The sequence below is a fragment of the Lagopus muta genome, chromosome 12 (genome assembly GCF_023343835.1).
Source record: "Lagopus muta isolate bLagMut1 chromosome 12, bLagMut1 primary, whole genome shotgun sequence".
In the NCBI taxonomy this organism is placed as follows: domain Eukaryota; kingdom Metazoa; phylum Chordata; class Aves; order Galliformes; family Phasianidae; genus Lagopus; species Lagopus muta.
The window spans coordinates 18,828,445-18,844,053 of NC_064444.1; the positions used below are offsets into that span (position 1 = coordinate 18,828,445).

The 15,609-nt window shown below is 52.1% G+C and overlaps 1 protein-coding gene across 3 annotated transcripts in view; it reads left to right on the forward strand.

The window, feature by feature from the left end:
• Window positions 1-12,583, forward strand: part of GNAO1 (G protein subunit alpha o1) — a 116,888-nt gene extending 104,305 nt beyond the window's left edge. Inside the window, exons 7-8 of one of the 3 annotated variants that reach the window (XM_048958557.1) lie at window positions 1,809-1,962; window positions 11,601-12,583. In XM_048958557.1, the coding sequence (XP_048814514.1) occupies window positions 1,809-1,962; window positions 11,601-11,788 (342 nt within the window). In that variant the 3' untranslated portion in view covers window positions 11,789-12,583. The other 2 variants (XM_048958555.1, XM_048958556.1) reach the window with 2 other exon arrangements.
• Window positions 12,584-15,609: the final 3,026 nt, after the last annotated feature.

Below are 15,609 nucleotides of genomic sequence, written 5' to 3' on the forward strand. Positions count from 1 at the left end.
GGTAAGTACGACGATGCCGTGGGACGCATTCCTGTGCTTCTCTCTGCTTTTGTTTTCAATCAGTACAGATGATAAAAATGCTTTCACAAATGTTCTGTGGGGGACCCTGCTGACTGGCAGCCGGGTGTCTTTGCTCCTCGTTCCCCTGACCACCCTCCACTCTCCCCTCTCCTCCCAGTGGGTCCTGGGTGCTGCCCACATCAAATGTCTGTGGGTTTCCACATGGGCACAATTCTGACGCCAGGCATAATGTGGCGAGCGAGCAGGAATACAGCACACAGACCTGGGACGATCCCAACGTGCAGATTGCAGCCAGCACCGCTGACTACGTGCATTTCTGCGTTTGCACATTTGCACATGGTTACAACCTCCTGCCATGCCGTGGTGGAGGAGGGGGGTCACGTCCCACCAGGCTGCGTCCGTCGGCAGCTAAAGTGCAGCAATGCAAAAGGGAGCGTTAATCAGCACCGCTCTGGGCTCAATAACATGTGTGTGGATCAGAGTGGGATGGGGCAGGCGGAGCGCCGGGCTGCGTCCTGCCCTGCAGGATTGCCAAATATTGGGGGGCTGCGCCGCTCTGCGCCAAAAACCATCGGCACTGCGACCGTGCGGCCGCGACGTCTGCGAGTCCTGCGTGTGCCTCGGCAGCCCCACGCTGCGCCATAACCGCGTCCTCAGCGCGCCCAGCGGACGCGGGCACCGACGGCCAAGCAGCACCAAGCCTCAGCACCTCCGCGACCCTGCCTAGCCAAACAAGGGCCCAAAAATGAGCATTTGAGACACCAACCAAATTCGGCAGGTATGGAGCTTCTCTTGAACCAAGAAAAAACAACATAAAAAACCATTGAGTTGGGAGTTGGAAGCAGCGGGGAAGATGGTGCTGGGGTGACTTTGCCGTGAGCTCCTCCCGCTGTGCGGTGGGCCGTGCAGCTCCCTCACCCGTCTTTTTTCACTCCTTTCCTCTCTTTCCTTTCCTGTGTGTTTTTTGCATGACTTTAACTGACACTGACTTCTTGACCTCATGGTGAGCAGCTAACATTCTTCCCCGAGGTGTGGGCTAACAGCACTGGTAGCTGCCTGACCCGTAGCTGGCTGTTCTTAGATGCCCTTCTCTGTGCTTTTCTTAATACCTCTTTTTCTTCTCTCTGCCAAACACTTTTTGTTCAAAGAGAACTAAAAGCAGATTTCCGAAATTCCTAGACAAGCCCAACGACAGACGACAGCACTAAACAAAATAACTGAGCAGGCAAAGCTCACGGCAAGGTCATTCCCCAGCTTATGTCACCTGCAGGTCTGCTTCCAACTCGAGATTAATTCAAGGATCTACCAGTCCTTGGTTAATGTAAAGAACCGATTGTGTGCCGCGCACGCTCAAGAAAGTTAAAAAAGAAAAAAAAAATTTGGAAAATCTGCATGAGCTGCACCGACACATGAATCTGATCAAAGGGCAAACGTGACTCCTGGTCCGTGCATGGTGCATGATGATTTCTGTGAGCTGGGATCCTCTGAATTGTTTGCTATGCGAAATCAGAACAGCTCTATATGGCTGAATGCCCTGCAGTTACTAATTGTACATCAGACATTATAGGGACTGCATCTGTGTATGTATATGTGCATTGTTACAGGGATGGCGTATGTGTATGTTCAGCTGTATGTATATATACATTTATGATGTATATTGTAGTTGTTGTGGGGTTTTTTTTGTTTGTTTGTTTGTTTTCCTCCTTAATTTAGTTGTTTTAGATTTCCTTACATGTTGAGCAGCCCCGAGTCAGTGCCTTTGGCCTGATGTGTTCTTTCCATTGCAGAACCGCATGCACGAATCACTGAAACTGTTTGACAGCATCTGCAACAACAAGTGGTTCACAGATACGTCCATCATCCTCTTTCTAAACAAGAAGGACATATTTGAGGAGAAAATCAAGAAATCTCCACTGACGATCTGCTTTCCTGAGTACACAGGTAATGAGAAAGCTCATGCGTGGGGCTGCAGGACAAAGGCATGGGAGGGCTGCACGCGGCGCTCCCCACCCAGGCAGGCAGAGAGCTGAAAGAGTTCTGAATGCACAGCTGTGCTCCCATCAATTTCTCTGCAAAAGGTTATTTTTTTTCCTTCACTATATTCCCAACCATCTCCAGTGGGTCACAAAAAGCACAGGAGTGACTTAGAAGTTCTTTGGCACTGAAGAGCCACCACTGCTCATCAGGGCGTTTGCACGGTCAGGATATTGGCACAGTGATGGCGTTTGCAGGGAATTGCACAGCCCTGCTTCCTGCTGCCTGCCTGGTGCTTGACCTGCTCATGATGGGAACACATCTCCCATGCAGCTGCACCCTGCTGCTTCCCGCTGCAGATCCCACAAACCCTCATTACCATTCCAAGAGGGCATCATAAAAATAAGCTTTTATCATCATGAATTATTTAAGTTCACCAGAGACATCCAGATGAATCAAGCTGACAGACAGAGAAGCGGATTTCTTTGTCAGGAAACATAGCTGTGAACCGGGAGCACCAGGAGCGTCACACTTATGGGCAGGCCAACAAATTATTAACCAGAGCCATCTACCTCTGAGCACTTCGTTTTTGCTGTGAATAGGGAAGAGCAATCCACTCCTGCTCCTCTGGGCTGCATGGTGGATCATCAACTCTGCCTGAGTCCTGAGGAGCACCTGCAGGTTTCCTCAGCAGGAAAGGTCTGGGTGTTTGTCACCACCACCACAACTCAGCCATCTACTTGTCCCCCTGCTCCAGGCAGAAACACAGTACTCCTGTACAACCACAATGTTCCTGGCACATTAGTCTAAGAGATCTATACTGGAATCTCTACTAAAAGATCTAATTCTTGAAGGGAGAATATAAACAAGAGGGAGAGCGACTCTTTACAAATCATAGGTTAAGGAGAAACGGTTTTAAACTGAGACAGGGGAGGTTTAGGTTGGATATTAGGAGGAAGTTTTTCTCCCAGAGGGTGGTGAGGCACTGGCACAGGTTGCCCAAGGAGGCTGTGGATGCCCCATCCCTGCGGGCATTCAAGGCCAGGCTGGATGTGGCTCTGGGCAGCCTGGGCTGCTGGTTGGTGACCTGCACATAGCAGGGGGTTGGAACTGGATGAGCACTGTGCTCCTTTGCAACCCAGGCCTTTCTATGATATGACTCTATGATCTAACAATGGAAATGGCACAGTCTTTGTGGCTGAAGGCTCACAGTAATGCCAACCTCATGTTTTTCATGGTTGCAGAATAGGATGTTGCTTGCTCTCTTTTTGGATCACTGTATTCTTTATCCTGGAAGATTTTTATCTTCCCCTCTTCCTGTGTGCAGCAAACCTGCTCCTTTCACACTTTCCTCATCAAGTTTTGTGCACTTAATTTAGTTAACCTTCCCTGAAGTCTCCCAGTAACCCTGTTCTGAAATAATACCCTTCCATACTTCTGATGGCAGAGGCTGGAGCAGCCAGGAAGTGTTAGATGCCACTTGTCCTCCCCAAGGTGAGTTCTGTACTGGGGGCAGCCCTCAGCTCCCCTCCAAGTGCCGGGAGGAAAACAAATATGGTTTGCTCATAGAACACTCCATCCCAGGCTGAGCCAATGCAGCCCTCTCCAGCTCCTCCAGCTCTCAGCGTACTCCAGATTCCCTCGAGGTGCCATTCTGGATGCCCAGCCCATAGCAAATGCCTCGTAGCATTGGGAAAAGCAACGGGAAGTGGAAAGTTGCCCTGGAGTTAAAAAAAAATTTGATGAAAGCCTGTGAAACAGACAAGCGGGATTCTGACATCAAAAGTCGGTTACACAAAATGCTTTTAATGAAATGAAGTTTCTGATGTCCATTAGTTCTGCTGGCAGAGAATTATTAGAGAACTGCATTCACAAATGTGCTAGCTGCATGCTAGAGCACTGCCTATTTCCATCCCCTTAATTCACCCGCGCTTTCAGCTAATCCACAGTGCTCAGCAGCACAGCAACACGATCCGGGCTGCGCTCTGAGCCATGCTGGTGTTTGTGATCCCGGCCATCCAGGATCTAAATTCTAAATCCTTGAGCAACCAACATCGCTGCATCTCCCAGTGTCCTGCTTTGTGCTCTGGCCCAAACTTTGCACAGCTCCTCGGGCAGCATCCTGCTCCCAGCACACATCCTTGTCATACTTCAAGCGCATCTCAAGTCTTGTGGCCTCCATGTTTTCAGACAGCAGTGGAGGTACAGATGACAGCCACCACTTGTTGCCTTCAACCACAGCAAATCACAGCCCCAGGCAGAGCTTCACTGTCCCATCACAGTGTCTCCCCAGGAGTTGGACCTTGTGGGTCCCTTCCAACTCCGGATATTTGGTGATTCTATGAAAACAACAATTGAGGGAGAAGGATCCAAGCGTGGATCCATGCAGGGGCCAGGGGGAGCTGAGCCTCCCAGGTCTGTGCCAGGTGGAGCTGTGTGTGTCAGCCAGTGCCTGTCATCCAGGATGACGTTTTTTGATGCTGAGCCACCCCTGAGCTTCTTAGAACTCTGCTCCATGTGTAAGGGCTGAGGTTTGGCACAGAGACTCGTAACGAGGAGCTCCTCCTGACATGATTTTGGCCGTGCAATCCTAAGTCATCTGAAAGGCCCAGCGAGGTGGTGGATGTCTCATCCCTGGAGACATACAAGGTCAGGCTGGACAGGGCCCTTCTTTGATTCTGAGCGAGCACTTTTGTCTTTCAAAAGAAAGAAACAGAACCACCGGCACTTCTTTGTAGCGCGGTGCCCTGGGACGCGGGGCTGCGGGTACAGGTCCATGGTACACCCTAACCAGCTCTTCCCCTCTGGGCTCATCTCTCTGCAGGCCCCAGCTCCTTCACCGAGGCAGTGGCGTACATCCAGGCGCAATACGAGAGCAAGAACAAGTCTCCCAACAAGGAGATCTACACGCACATCACCTGCGCCACCGACACCAACAACATCCAGTTCGTCTTCGACGCTGTCACGGACGTCATCATCGCCAACAACCTGCGGGGCTGCGGACTCTACTGAGGCCTCAGCAGACAGGTCCCCCTTCTGCTTCCCCTCCTTGGAGGGTGATGAGGAAGGAACACGTGAACCCTTCCCTCTGCCCAGAACTGCAGCGTCCCACCTTCCCCGGCCCCCTCCCTGGCTTATTTGGGTTTATTTTTGGTGAATTCCCCTTGCTGCCTCTTTCTGCTCCTCCGTTCCCATTCGCAGTGCTGTAGAAGGAGCTGATGCATTTCCCACAAAGTGCATTTCAACTGCCAAAAAACAGTAATACCCCATTTAAAAAAAATAATAATAATCAAAGCCTTAAAGTATTTGTCAGCAACAGCGTAGTTTGGATCCAAACCCGTTTTTTTTTCTCCTTGAAATTAAGGGATATTTGTAACGCTTGCTATTTATCTCTTCCAAAATTGCCATTTCCTGGGCAGCAGCAAATCGTTTTGATCCCATTGCTCCAGCTCCTGCCCCTGGAGCCCCAGGAAGAGCCCCAGCAGCCCCGCTCTGTGCTCTGCTCTCTATCAGTGACACAGCCACCAGGGCCTGAGGGAGACCCACACAGTTACAGCACCTCCGAAGCGATGCCTAAAATTGCTGCAGATAACAGTTTTACATCAATATTTTCAGAATTAATGTTAAGATCTGCCTGGTGTAAAGTAAAGAGTAAAGAGTAGAGTAAAGTGGCTCCTGTCCCCAGCCCTGTTGTGCTTTGCTGGGTCCCATGTGGAATGGCTGTAGGGAAGTGCCCATGGTGGGGATTTCTCTGTGTACCAAGGGAGGAAGTGTCCCAGCCAGGGCTCTGTGCATGTCATGGTGGCCCTGGGGATGCTGCTGGCAACCCACAGCCCTCTGCCCCACGTTGTACCAATGGGGACTGCAGGGAGATGTCCCGGAGCCCTTCCAGACTGACTGCAGTGCTGATGTTCCTAACTTCAGCTCTGGAACACCAGAAATATTCACACCGGTTTCCTGCAGCCAGGCTGTACCTATAAGGCAGGGATGTGCTTTTGGAAGCCTCATTGGAAACCAGCAGCAGCTGGTGGATTTGTCACCCATGCCCCTGCATCCTGGAGGTGTGGCTCCAGAGTTAGTCACAGAGTTGGTCACCTGCCAACCAGCAGATGGGGAAGGTTGACCTGTCTGCTTCGTGGGGAGGGAGCTGAGCTGAGCTGAGCCGAGTGATGGAGCAGGAAAAGGGCAAGGAGAGGGGATTGGGGGAGAGCAGGGGACAAGTGAGTGGGGAGGGGCTGGGGAGCTCAGGGGTCAGAGACAGAAGTTGCAAAAGGACTGTAAGGGAGATGAAAGCAGCAGGAGGGAGGAGAGGCTAAAGAGCTGAATGTTAGTTCCAAGTGATACCTTAAGTGTACATAACTGTCAGCTCCAGCACGGAGCACATCATGTGCAGAGTGCCCCAGTGCCTACACCAGCAGCAAGGCCTTACTGAGCTCCATCAGCAGAATCAACTCAGCAGCATGCGGGGTTTGGAGGTGCGCTGTTTCCACCCCTTACTGTGCCTGACATTTTCTCCAATTCACCAAGTCACAGAGGCTGTCTGCAGTGAAGGCAGCACCAAACCAAAGCCTCAGGAGTGTCTAGAATGGAGCACACAGGGCTCTTTCGGGGAAGAAAGTGTGAATTAACCCCAGATGTGGCTGTGTCACCACTCCCCGTGACTGGCAGTCCAGGCAGTGCCAGACTGGGGCAGCCCAAGTGCCAGCCCAGTGTCTGCAAGATGGGGAGCGGGGGCAGGAGGCGGTGCTGCAATGGAGTCTTTCCTTTCCTTTGGCATTTTGTACATCTAAAGCTCCATTCCAGCTGCTGCTGTTGGTGTTCCATTCCCTCCTTCCCAACAGATGTGCCTTCTGGAGGCGATGCTCCTTCGTGGGGTACCACGTGCAGGGCACGCTGAGGGGTCCCAGCAGAAAGGGAGAACCTGGTGCTGCTCTGTATGCAGCGAGAGGGCCAGGTTCAGGGAGATGGCCAAACTCCATCAGCTCACTTCGCTGAAGGGCAATTCCAAAGACGCAGAACCCCGCAGGAGGAAAACCTTTCCAGGGCCTGATAGCAATAAGCACACACCCACAAGCACACCTGAACGCACAGCCGCGTGCTCCAAAGGCCACATCTCCTGGGCCCTTAGGGACCCCCTCAGAGTGTGCAGCACAGCCGTGCAAACGACCCGGCAGAGACAGGAGCTCTGGCAGCACCCAGTGCCCCGCAGTGCCTTCACCGTGAGCAGCCTCAGCCCTCCGCCTCGCACACAGAGTTGAAAGAGGAACCCCCTCCCTACTAAAACCCCGCTCCCAATGCAGCACCCTCTCCCCACTCCTCCTTTCCCCCTGCAGCTCGACACAGGAGCAGCGACCGTCACCGTGGCTCTGGCGCCGTCCCCTCCTCCCACCGGACCGCCGAGCCGCTCCTCCCGCATGTCTGATGGCCCCAACCGCATTAACTGTAATTTTGTACGAAGAGTGACTGTCCATTGGTTTAATAGAACGTTAGCTATTGTAATAATTTATTGGCTGTCAGTAATGTATTTATTAGTTACAAAATGTTAATAAAGTGCCAGCTCTTTTCTAGTGTGAGAGGGCTTTATTTGGTCTCCCTTGGCATGTTCTGCTTCTTGGCCCCAGCATCGGCCGTTCTTCTGCTCCGTGCACGTAGAGCAGCCATCCGTGTGCTGGGTTTCCTGCTCTTGCCTTGCACCTGGAAGAGCACTGGCAAAGGATGAAGCCAGAAGGTGAGAGATCTTCACCCCAACGTGGCCGTATCCGCGCTGCTCATTGCCAACGCAAGCAGCCAACTGCAACACTGCGGGGTAAAGAGCAGCCATGTGCACCGCGCTCTTTCAAAGACCTGGCCTTCTGCTGCGAGGCTCTGCTGTTGCAAGCATCTGCACGAAAGGCATTCAGACAAACCATGGCGATCTGGCACCATGCATTGCAGACGGCGTCCTCGGCTTGTTGCCGGCGTTGCCCCAAGCCTTCCTCCAGCGTCGTGGCTGCACACCCAGTACCAGCAGCGAGCGCTGCGATGTTCTGCCTCCATCAGTCAGCACCGGCACAGCGACAAAGGCGCTATTTCTGGTTCAATTTCAGCAAATCGTGCTTCTCCCCCACCACGGTGACACAATACTTGGAGCACCTTTCGGTCCCCTCAAAATAACACTCGTGTCACTTTGTTCTTTTGTGTTTGATCCAAAGGGCTTCCATTACTGGAGGCAAGAAATAGAAAGCATGAATACCAGTTTGAAGAAAGCAAGGGAAAATTTTCCATCAGCCTCAGCGTAGGAAAATCAGCTGTCATTGCTGCTGCCTTCACTGCGTTCAGCGCTGCGGCTTCGGCAGGACCTGGCCTCACAGCCCCATCCTGCAGAGCTAAGGACCAGCTCCAGGGAGCACTGGAGGCTCAGGAAGAGGGATTTTCCTTTGTGTATTTGTCCTAGGGTTTCCCAACATCTCCTCCAGGATGGTGTCCTGCATGGGCGCCCGGAAGTCATCAGGGCTGTTCTCGCTGCATTTGGGGCTTCCATCCCCCAGGCGCAGCCTTTGTTTCCTCTGCTCCTGCACCACTCCTCTATAGTGTTCACACAGAACAAAGCGGGGTGAACAAGGAAACGAAACCTGCCCTGCTGCCTGCAGGAAAACCTCCAGCCCTTTTGCAAAGGCCGCTTGGCCAAGGCGAGAAGAGCTGCGTCCACTTGTGATGGTTTGTTTTCAGTCAATCAATAGGAGTTTTTAAAATACATGTATAAGGATCAAATGAGGTCCAGAAGCTCTGGAAAGCAGCTGTTTGGCATTCACAGCTCTGCTTCGCCAAGGAAACGACAGCGTAATCTCAAAGCCTTTCGAGATGAAATCAGACATCTGCTAAATTTTGCATGCAAAAGCTGCAGCCGAAGTGTAGCTAAGAAAATGACTCACTAATAAAACATTCATGGAAAACTCCAAAATGTGTAATTGGGTCATCATTTCATTAGGGAGCACCTGCACGCTCCCGGATGGCGAAGGAGCTCTGTGCCCCGACTGCCAAGCCCACAGCCCTGCAGCCCCTCGGCATCGCCTCCTCCTGCTCTCCTTTCTCTCTGTCCTGGCTGCTAACAGCTCCCACAGCACGGGGAAGGCCGGGTGTGGTTTGTTCATGCATGAAAGGAGTACTAAACAACACGGCTCTTAGCGGTTTCCTCTGTGTTCCTGCTCAAGCTCTCACATGCTTTAAGCCTCCCCAGAGCAGCCCAGGGGCGGGCTCGGCAGCTCCCTTTGTGCCCTGCATTTCTCAGCCAGGAGCTGTGGTTCCCAAAGGCTGAGGACGTGGCTGACGGCTCCGTGGGGCAGCACCTGCCCCAGCCCCGTGCTGCACCCTGGGCTGTGCCCCACCACGATGGCATCACTTGGCCCACAGATGGGTCACCCCAGAGCCCGCAGCCACTTCCCCAGCCCTCTCTTTGGGCAGATGATGAATCAACAGCTCTTTCTCCACTGTTTCTCGTGACTCCAGCATCAGCATCAGCCCTGCCAGGAGCAGGGGGTGGTGGAGGAGAAGCTGCAGCCCCATGCCCCACCTCACCCCTACCCCTGTCTGACTGTAGGGGTTTTGCTTCCTAACCATTTCAGTGTGGAAAAACCAGTTCTCCTCTCTTCTAACTCTCTCTCTTTGCCTTTCTCTCCTCCTCTCCATGCTCCCTGTTGCAGAACCGCATGCACGAATCTCTCATGCTCTTCGACTCCATCTGTAACAACAAATTCTTCATTGATACCTCCATCATTCTCTTCCTCAACAAGAAAGACCTATTTGCCGAGAAGATCAAGAAGTCCCCCCTGACCATCTGCTTCCCCGAGTACGCAGGTAGGTGTGGGGCTGCAGCTCAGAGCTGGGGAGGGTTGTGGATGCTGAGGCACCTCCAGGGGCGCACCAGCCCTGGGCGTTCCTTGGGCTTTTGTTTATGTTTGGTGAATTCTTGCGGCAAGCAGCGGGGGGTCGGAGCGCCCTCGGCGCATCCAAGTGCAGAAAGCTCCGTGCTCTGAAGTGCTGTGAACGCCTTCACCAGCATCTCTGCTCCTTGTGGTAATGCGCTTCTCCTCCTCCTGCCCACGGGGCTCCTGAGGCGCTCACTGGCCACAGGTCTGCCATCCTCTCACCAGCCCCATGGCGCAGCCGTTGGGTTGTCTGCAGCCACCCAAGGCGATGGGCCACCATTGGCACAAAGAAGACCAGGCCAACGAGGCTGCAGTCAGGGTGCTCCTGCACTCGGCCGTGCTGATGGGGCCTGAAGAGGAGTGGGGCTGCGAGCGCCCCAAGGCCACAGCTCCCACCTCACCCTCTGTGAGATGCAAAGTGCAGTCCTGGGGGGAAGGAGTCTCTACAGTGGAAATCCTTCAAATCACAGGAGATTCGTACTTTTTAAAAAGGGTAAATGAAACCAACATGGCTTGGGAAAAAAAAAAAAAAAAAAAAGAGAATGAAGAAAACGCCATAGAAAGATGTCTGCTCTGAATATTCTAAGGGGAAGAAATTATCTCCCGTGTGGGAAGCTCCAGCACCTCCCATGAGGGCTTGGTGCCCCTGCCCTGGCACACCTCTGTGCCCCCATGGGCACCCCAGGGTGATGCAGATGGGCCCAGCCACAACAGTCCTGGATCCCAGCACAGACACAGCTCTGCTCCCGCTGTCCTTTCTGGCCAATCCCCAAAGCACATCAGCTCACTCTCCATCCCCAAGGCTGGGGCCGGCCCTACGACCACATTCTGTGTCTGGAAGGAGGGGAAGCAGCGTGCTTGAAAAGGAAACTAAATCTGCAGATAACAGCGACTCTCCCAAAGGCGATTTCAGGAGCATAATTCAGGCTTTGTAGCTCCCTGCGAGGAGCCTGGTGCAGCCGCTCTCATCACTGTAAGCAGCTTAATGCCATAATGCACATTTTTCGACCCGAACATCTGGCCCTCCTCCAGCCTGCGAAGCTCCCCAAAGCACCAAGCAAAGGGCATTGGTGTGGCACCGAGGGGCTCCCACACACCGCAGGGTGCCTCTGGCCCACCCCAAGCAAGTCCCTTGTCCCACCCATGGGTGACGGTGGAGGGGGCACCCAGTGGACATCCCAACCCTTTCCACTGATGTTTGGCCCTGGGGCTGCCCAACACTATGGGATGTGTGGTGGGGACTCATCGGTGCTGCTGGGATGGGCATCCCTGAGGGTGAACGGGTATCCCTGGGGATGGATGGGTGTCCTCCATCACAGACTCCATTTGCTGGGGGAAATAGGGGGGTGGGAGGGCACATTTGTGGCACCTGGGAGGGAGGAGTCTGTAGCAGATCCAACTGCTGGCAAAGAGGGAGGAAAGGGGTAAATGTTGAGACAAAAGGGGTCGGGGGGAGGAAGGGAGAAATTGGAGTGGGAAATGGGGTGGAAAAGGGGAGAAGGGACAAAGGGGCCGTTCCTGCAGAGCCATCAGCCCCAGGGTGCCGGGGCACAAGGCTGAGATCCAGGCTCCCATGGAAGAACGCTGAAATGGCTGGGAAAAAAAAGGAAGAAACAATAGTTTGGGGCTGTTCCTTCCCCAGTGAGCATCCACTCAATGGGGTCCAACCTGACGTCCCCATGCCATCCCCTGTGCCTGCAGGTCCCAACACCTACGAGGACGCGGCCGCCTACATCCAAGCACAATTCGAGAGCAAAAACCGCTCACCCAACAAGGAGATTTACTGCCACATGACGTGCGCCACGGACACGAACAACATCCAGGTGGTGTTCGACGCCGTCACCGACATCATCATCGCCAACAACCTGCGGGGCTGCGGCTTGTACTGAGCCCCGCGGCGGCGGCGGCCCCGCACACCACCCACACCGCACCACACACACCGAGCGCGACGGGAGAAACAGCGGGACGGAAACAAAGTCGTAACCATAATCATGCGAGTTGGTAAATACAAAGGCGTAAGGAAATTATATATATACGTATATATATATATAAAAACAAAACAAACGAAACGACGAACCCACCACCACCTTTCAGTTGGTCTCAGAGCCGCGGGCGGGAGGAGGGACCTTCCCACCTGCTCTGTGGTTTGGGTTTTTTTGGTTGTTTTTCTCTTTTTTTTTTTCTATTTAAAATTTCTGTGGGGTGAATGGGTTTATTCCCTACTCAAGGATGGATATTCTTTTATTGTTTTATTTTATTTTATTTTATTTTATTTTATTTTATTTTATTTTATTTTATTTTATCTTTAAAGAGGGAAATGATAGCAATGGCAGAGCTCGCTCCTGACCACACGTCCTGGCCAGCAGGGAGCTGAGCTGCCGCCCTTCTCCCATCCCTCCCCCGGTGGTCGGGCAGGACGCGCAGCGGCACTCAGTGCAGAGACGAGCTGCCATCCGCTCACCTCTTTTAGTTTCGTTCTGTTCCCTTCATTCTTTTTTAACCCCCCCTCATGTAGGTGACCCCCCCTCATTCCCAACCGGCAGCCGGGGTTGCGGGCGGTGCCGTTCTCCATTCCGGGGTTTTTTCCCCCATTTTCCCCCATGCAGAAGCACAGCCCTCTGAGCTCCCACCGCACCGCACCGCGGCCGCCGCCTCTCTTGTCATCCGGGGTTGATCTGGGGGCACCGGGGGGGGGGGGGGGGGGGGGGGGTTATACATATATATACATTTGTTTTTTCTTTCTCTCTCTTTTTTTTGTTTGTTTAGGGTAATTTTTGGTTTTTTTTTTTTCATTTTTAACTCTTTCCAGTGAATGCTTTTCCGTGCTGCTTTTTTCTTCACACCCCCTGCCCCCCACACTCCTCCCTTTTAGTGAATGGTGTTTTTTCTCTCATGTGGGGATGTTTGTGCTGCAAAGAAAAAAGAAGAAAATAAAAAAAGAAAAAAAAAGAAAAAAAATCTCAAAAAAAAAAAACTTAAAAAAAAAAAGGTGAAAAAAAAAAAAAAGCGAGAAGGAAAATAATTTAAAAATTTTAAAAACACACACAAAACCACAAAAGATTTAAAAAAAAAAAGATTAAAAAAAATCGAATGTAGTGTTTACATTAAAGCCACAGTTTTCATGACCAATCCTTCGCCATTTCTACTTTGATTAGTAATGAGATGTCGTCACAGTTTCACTTTTAAGAGTTACCTTTGCTGAAGAAGAGCAGTCACACCTGTTTAAAAGGAAATGAATAAATAAAGAGGAAACTAAAAATATTATATATATATATATATAAAGCGCCAGGTCTTTCTAAGCCTTTCTATTACCAATCAGTAAGGTTTCTGTGATATATTACACACTGCCAATCTCTTTCTCTGACTAATGGAAAATTCATGTGTAGCTCAATAAAGAGAATGTTTGTCTGTACCCTGGGCTCTCCCCTCCGCGTCTCCGGCTGCTTCTTTCTCCACTCCCTCTTCATTTCAACTCCCAAGGGAAGGGGAAATATGACAAAAAAATCGCCTTTTTTTTTTTTTTTTTTTTTTTTTTTTGAGCACACAAAGTTGGCATAAAGTGCAGCCCCACAGCCCCACGCTGGGACCCACCGCTCCGCTGCTGCTCCATCAGGGTGCTGCTCCTTCAGGGTGTTCCCCACTGAGCGGAGCTCAATCTGTGGGAGAAGCGATGGAGTCATACAGTCACAGAATCGCTGAGGTTGGAAAAGCTCTCTCTGATCAAGTCCGACCCCAAACCCCCCCCCCCCCCCCCCACGTCCCTCAGTGCCGCATCCCCACGGCTCTGGGACACCCTCAGGGCTCGGAAATCCTCCCCTCCCTGGGCAGCTGCATCACCGCTCTTCCGAAGAAAAAATTGCCCCTAATTCGCATCCTGAACCTCCTTTGGTGCAACTCCAGGCTGCTCTCTTTTGTCTTCACTGCTCCAGGAGCAGCCCTGGCTCTCCCCCCATTCGTAGACCTGTCGCCAGGTCCCGTTTTTGGGGAGATCCCCCCATCCATGGCACCGAGCTCCTCCCCGGATCCCTGCCACATCTCTCGGCAAGGGATGGAGCAGCAGGATAAGGGCTGATGCCATGATTCCACGTATGGCTTTTATCAGCCTACCGGAGCTTTTGATTTCTTTCTTTTATACGGAAACACAGCGCTGGAAATAGGTGGAGACGGGATGTTTCTGCGGCTCGAGGGCCGGTTTGCCGGCACATGCTGCCATCTGCAGCTCCACCCGGGAGGAGACATTGCTGGGGAATCATACATTAAACAGAGCATCTCGCTCACTAACCAAGCACCCGAACAGCTGGGAACGAGCCCTGCTGATGGCCGTACTTTGTGGCAAAGGGCCAATGCATCCCCAGTGTTGCCCTATGGGGCGCTGCAACTGCTTTTCTTTCTTGGTGGAGAAGTGATGGGATCACCCCGCGCTGTGTGCTCCTCTTCCTCTCTGCACACATTTTGTCACACAGCACCTGGATCCTTGAACACCTGCTGCTCCGCAAGAAATGGCTCCTAACAGCATTGGGACATGGCTGAAAAGTATTAACTACAACCCAGGCAGCACACATCCCATCTCCGTCCCACGTCCATCCCCATCTCTATCCCATCCACACCTCTATCTCATTCCATCCCCATCCCTATCTCCATCCTGTCTTCATCCTTATGCCATCTCCACCCCCACCTCTATTCCGTGCTGATCATTATCCCGTCTCCACCTCTATTCCATTCCCAGCCCATCCCCATCCCTATTCCTTTCCTATCCTTATCTTTGTTCCACTCAAATTCCATCCATATCTCTATCCAATTCCCATCCCATCCTCATTCCCATTCCATTCTACCTCCATCCCCATTCCATCTCATTCTCATCCTCATCCCACCCTCATCCTCATCCCATTCCATCATCCCCAACCCATCCCCACCCTTTGAGCATCGCTGACATGTCCGCCTCCAGCTCCGCTATTTTTGGGGACCATTTCGATTTCCTGTGGCATTACGTCACACCGCACTGGTGACGTCACACTGCTGCAGATTCACCTCTCGGCCGCCAGAGGGCGCCATAGTGCCGAGGAAGGCGCGCGGCGGTCATCTGGGCTCGTTTTTTGTGGTTTTATTGTTTTTAATTCTTACGTTTTTAATATTTCATTTTTAGCCACTCGATTTTTACTTTTTTTCCTTTTACTATTTCAATTTAGTGCTCTATTTTTATTTTCTGCTATCTAGTTCTCAGTATTTTGTTATTACATTGTCAGCGCTTTCATAATTTTATTTTTTACCGTTCTTACTTTATTATTTTATTCTGCAGCGTTTTTATTTTCTAATTTTGTTGTTTTGTAACTTTTTGCATTACGGCCGACCGTGCCATCGCCCCAAATAAAATCCCCCTTAAATGACAGTATTTTGTTTGTTTGCAAAAGCAGCCCGGCCGAAGGAATAACTCACGCTGGCAGGAGAACAAAATCCTCAAGAATTCACCTTCCATTCCGTGCTTACAAACAGTACGGAGCGAAACGAGAACCAGCCCGGCTACGGGGCTCCCCCCCCCCCCCCCGGTGGGGCCGGCTCTGCCCGGGGGTGGCCCGGACCACACAAAGCGCCGCCCCCCGCCTCGGGGCGAGAAAAATGCTCGAAATCCTCAACCGAGGTTCTGCCCGCCGCAAATTGCAGGGAGAGCTCCAAGAAATCCGCTGTCGGGCGGCGGAGGGACAAAACGGGTGGG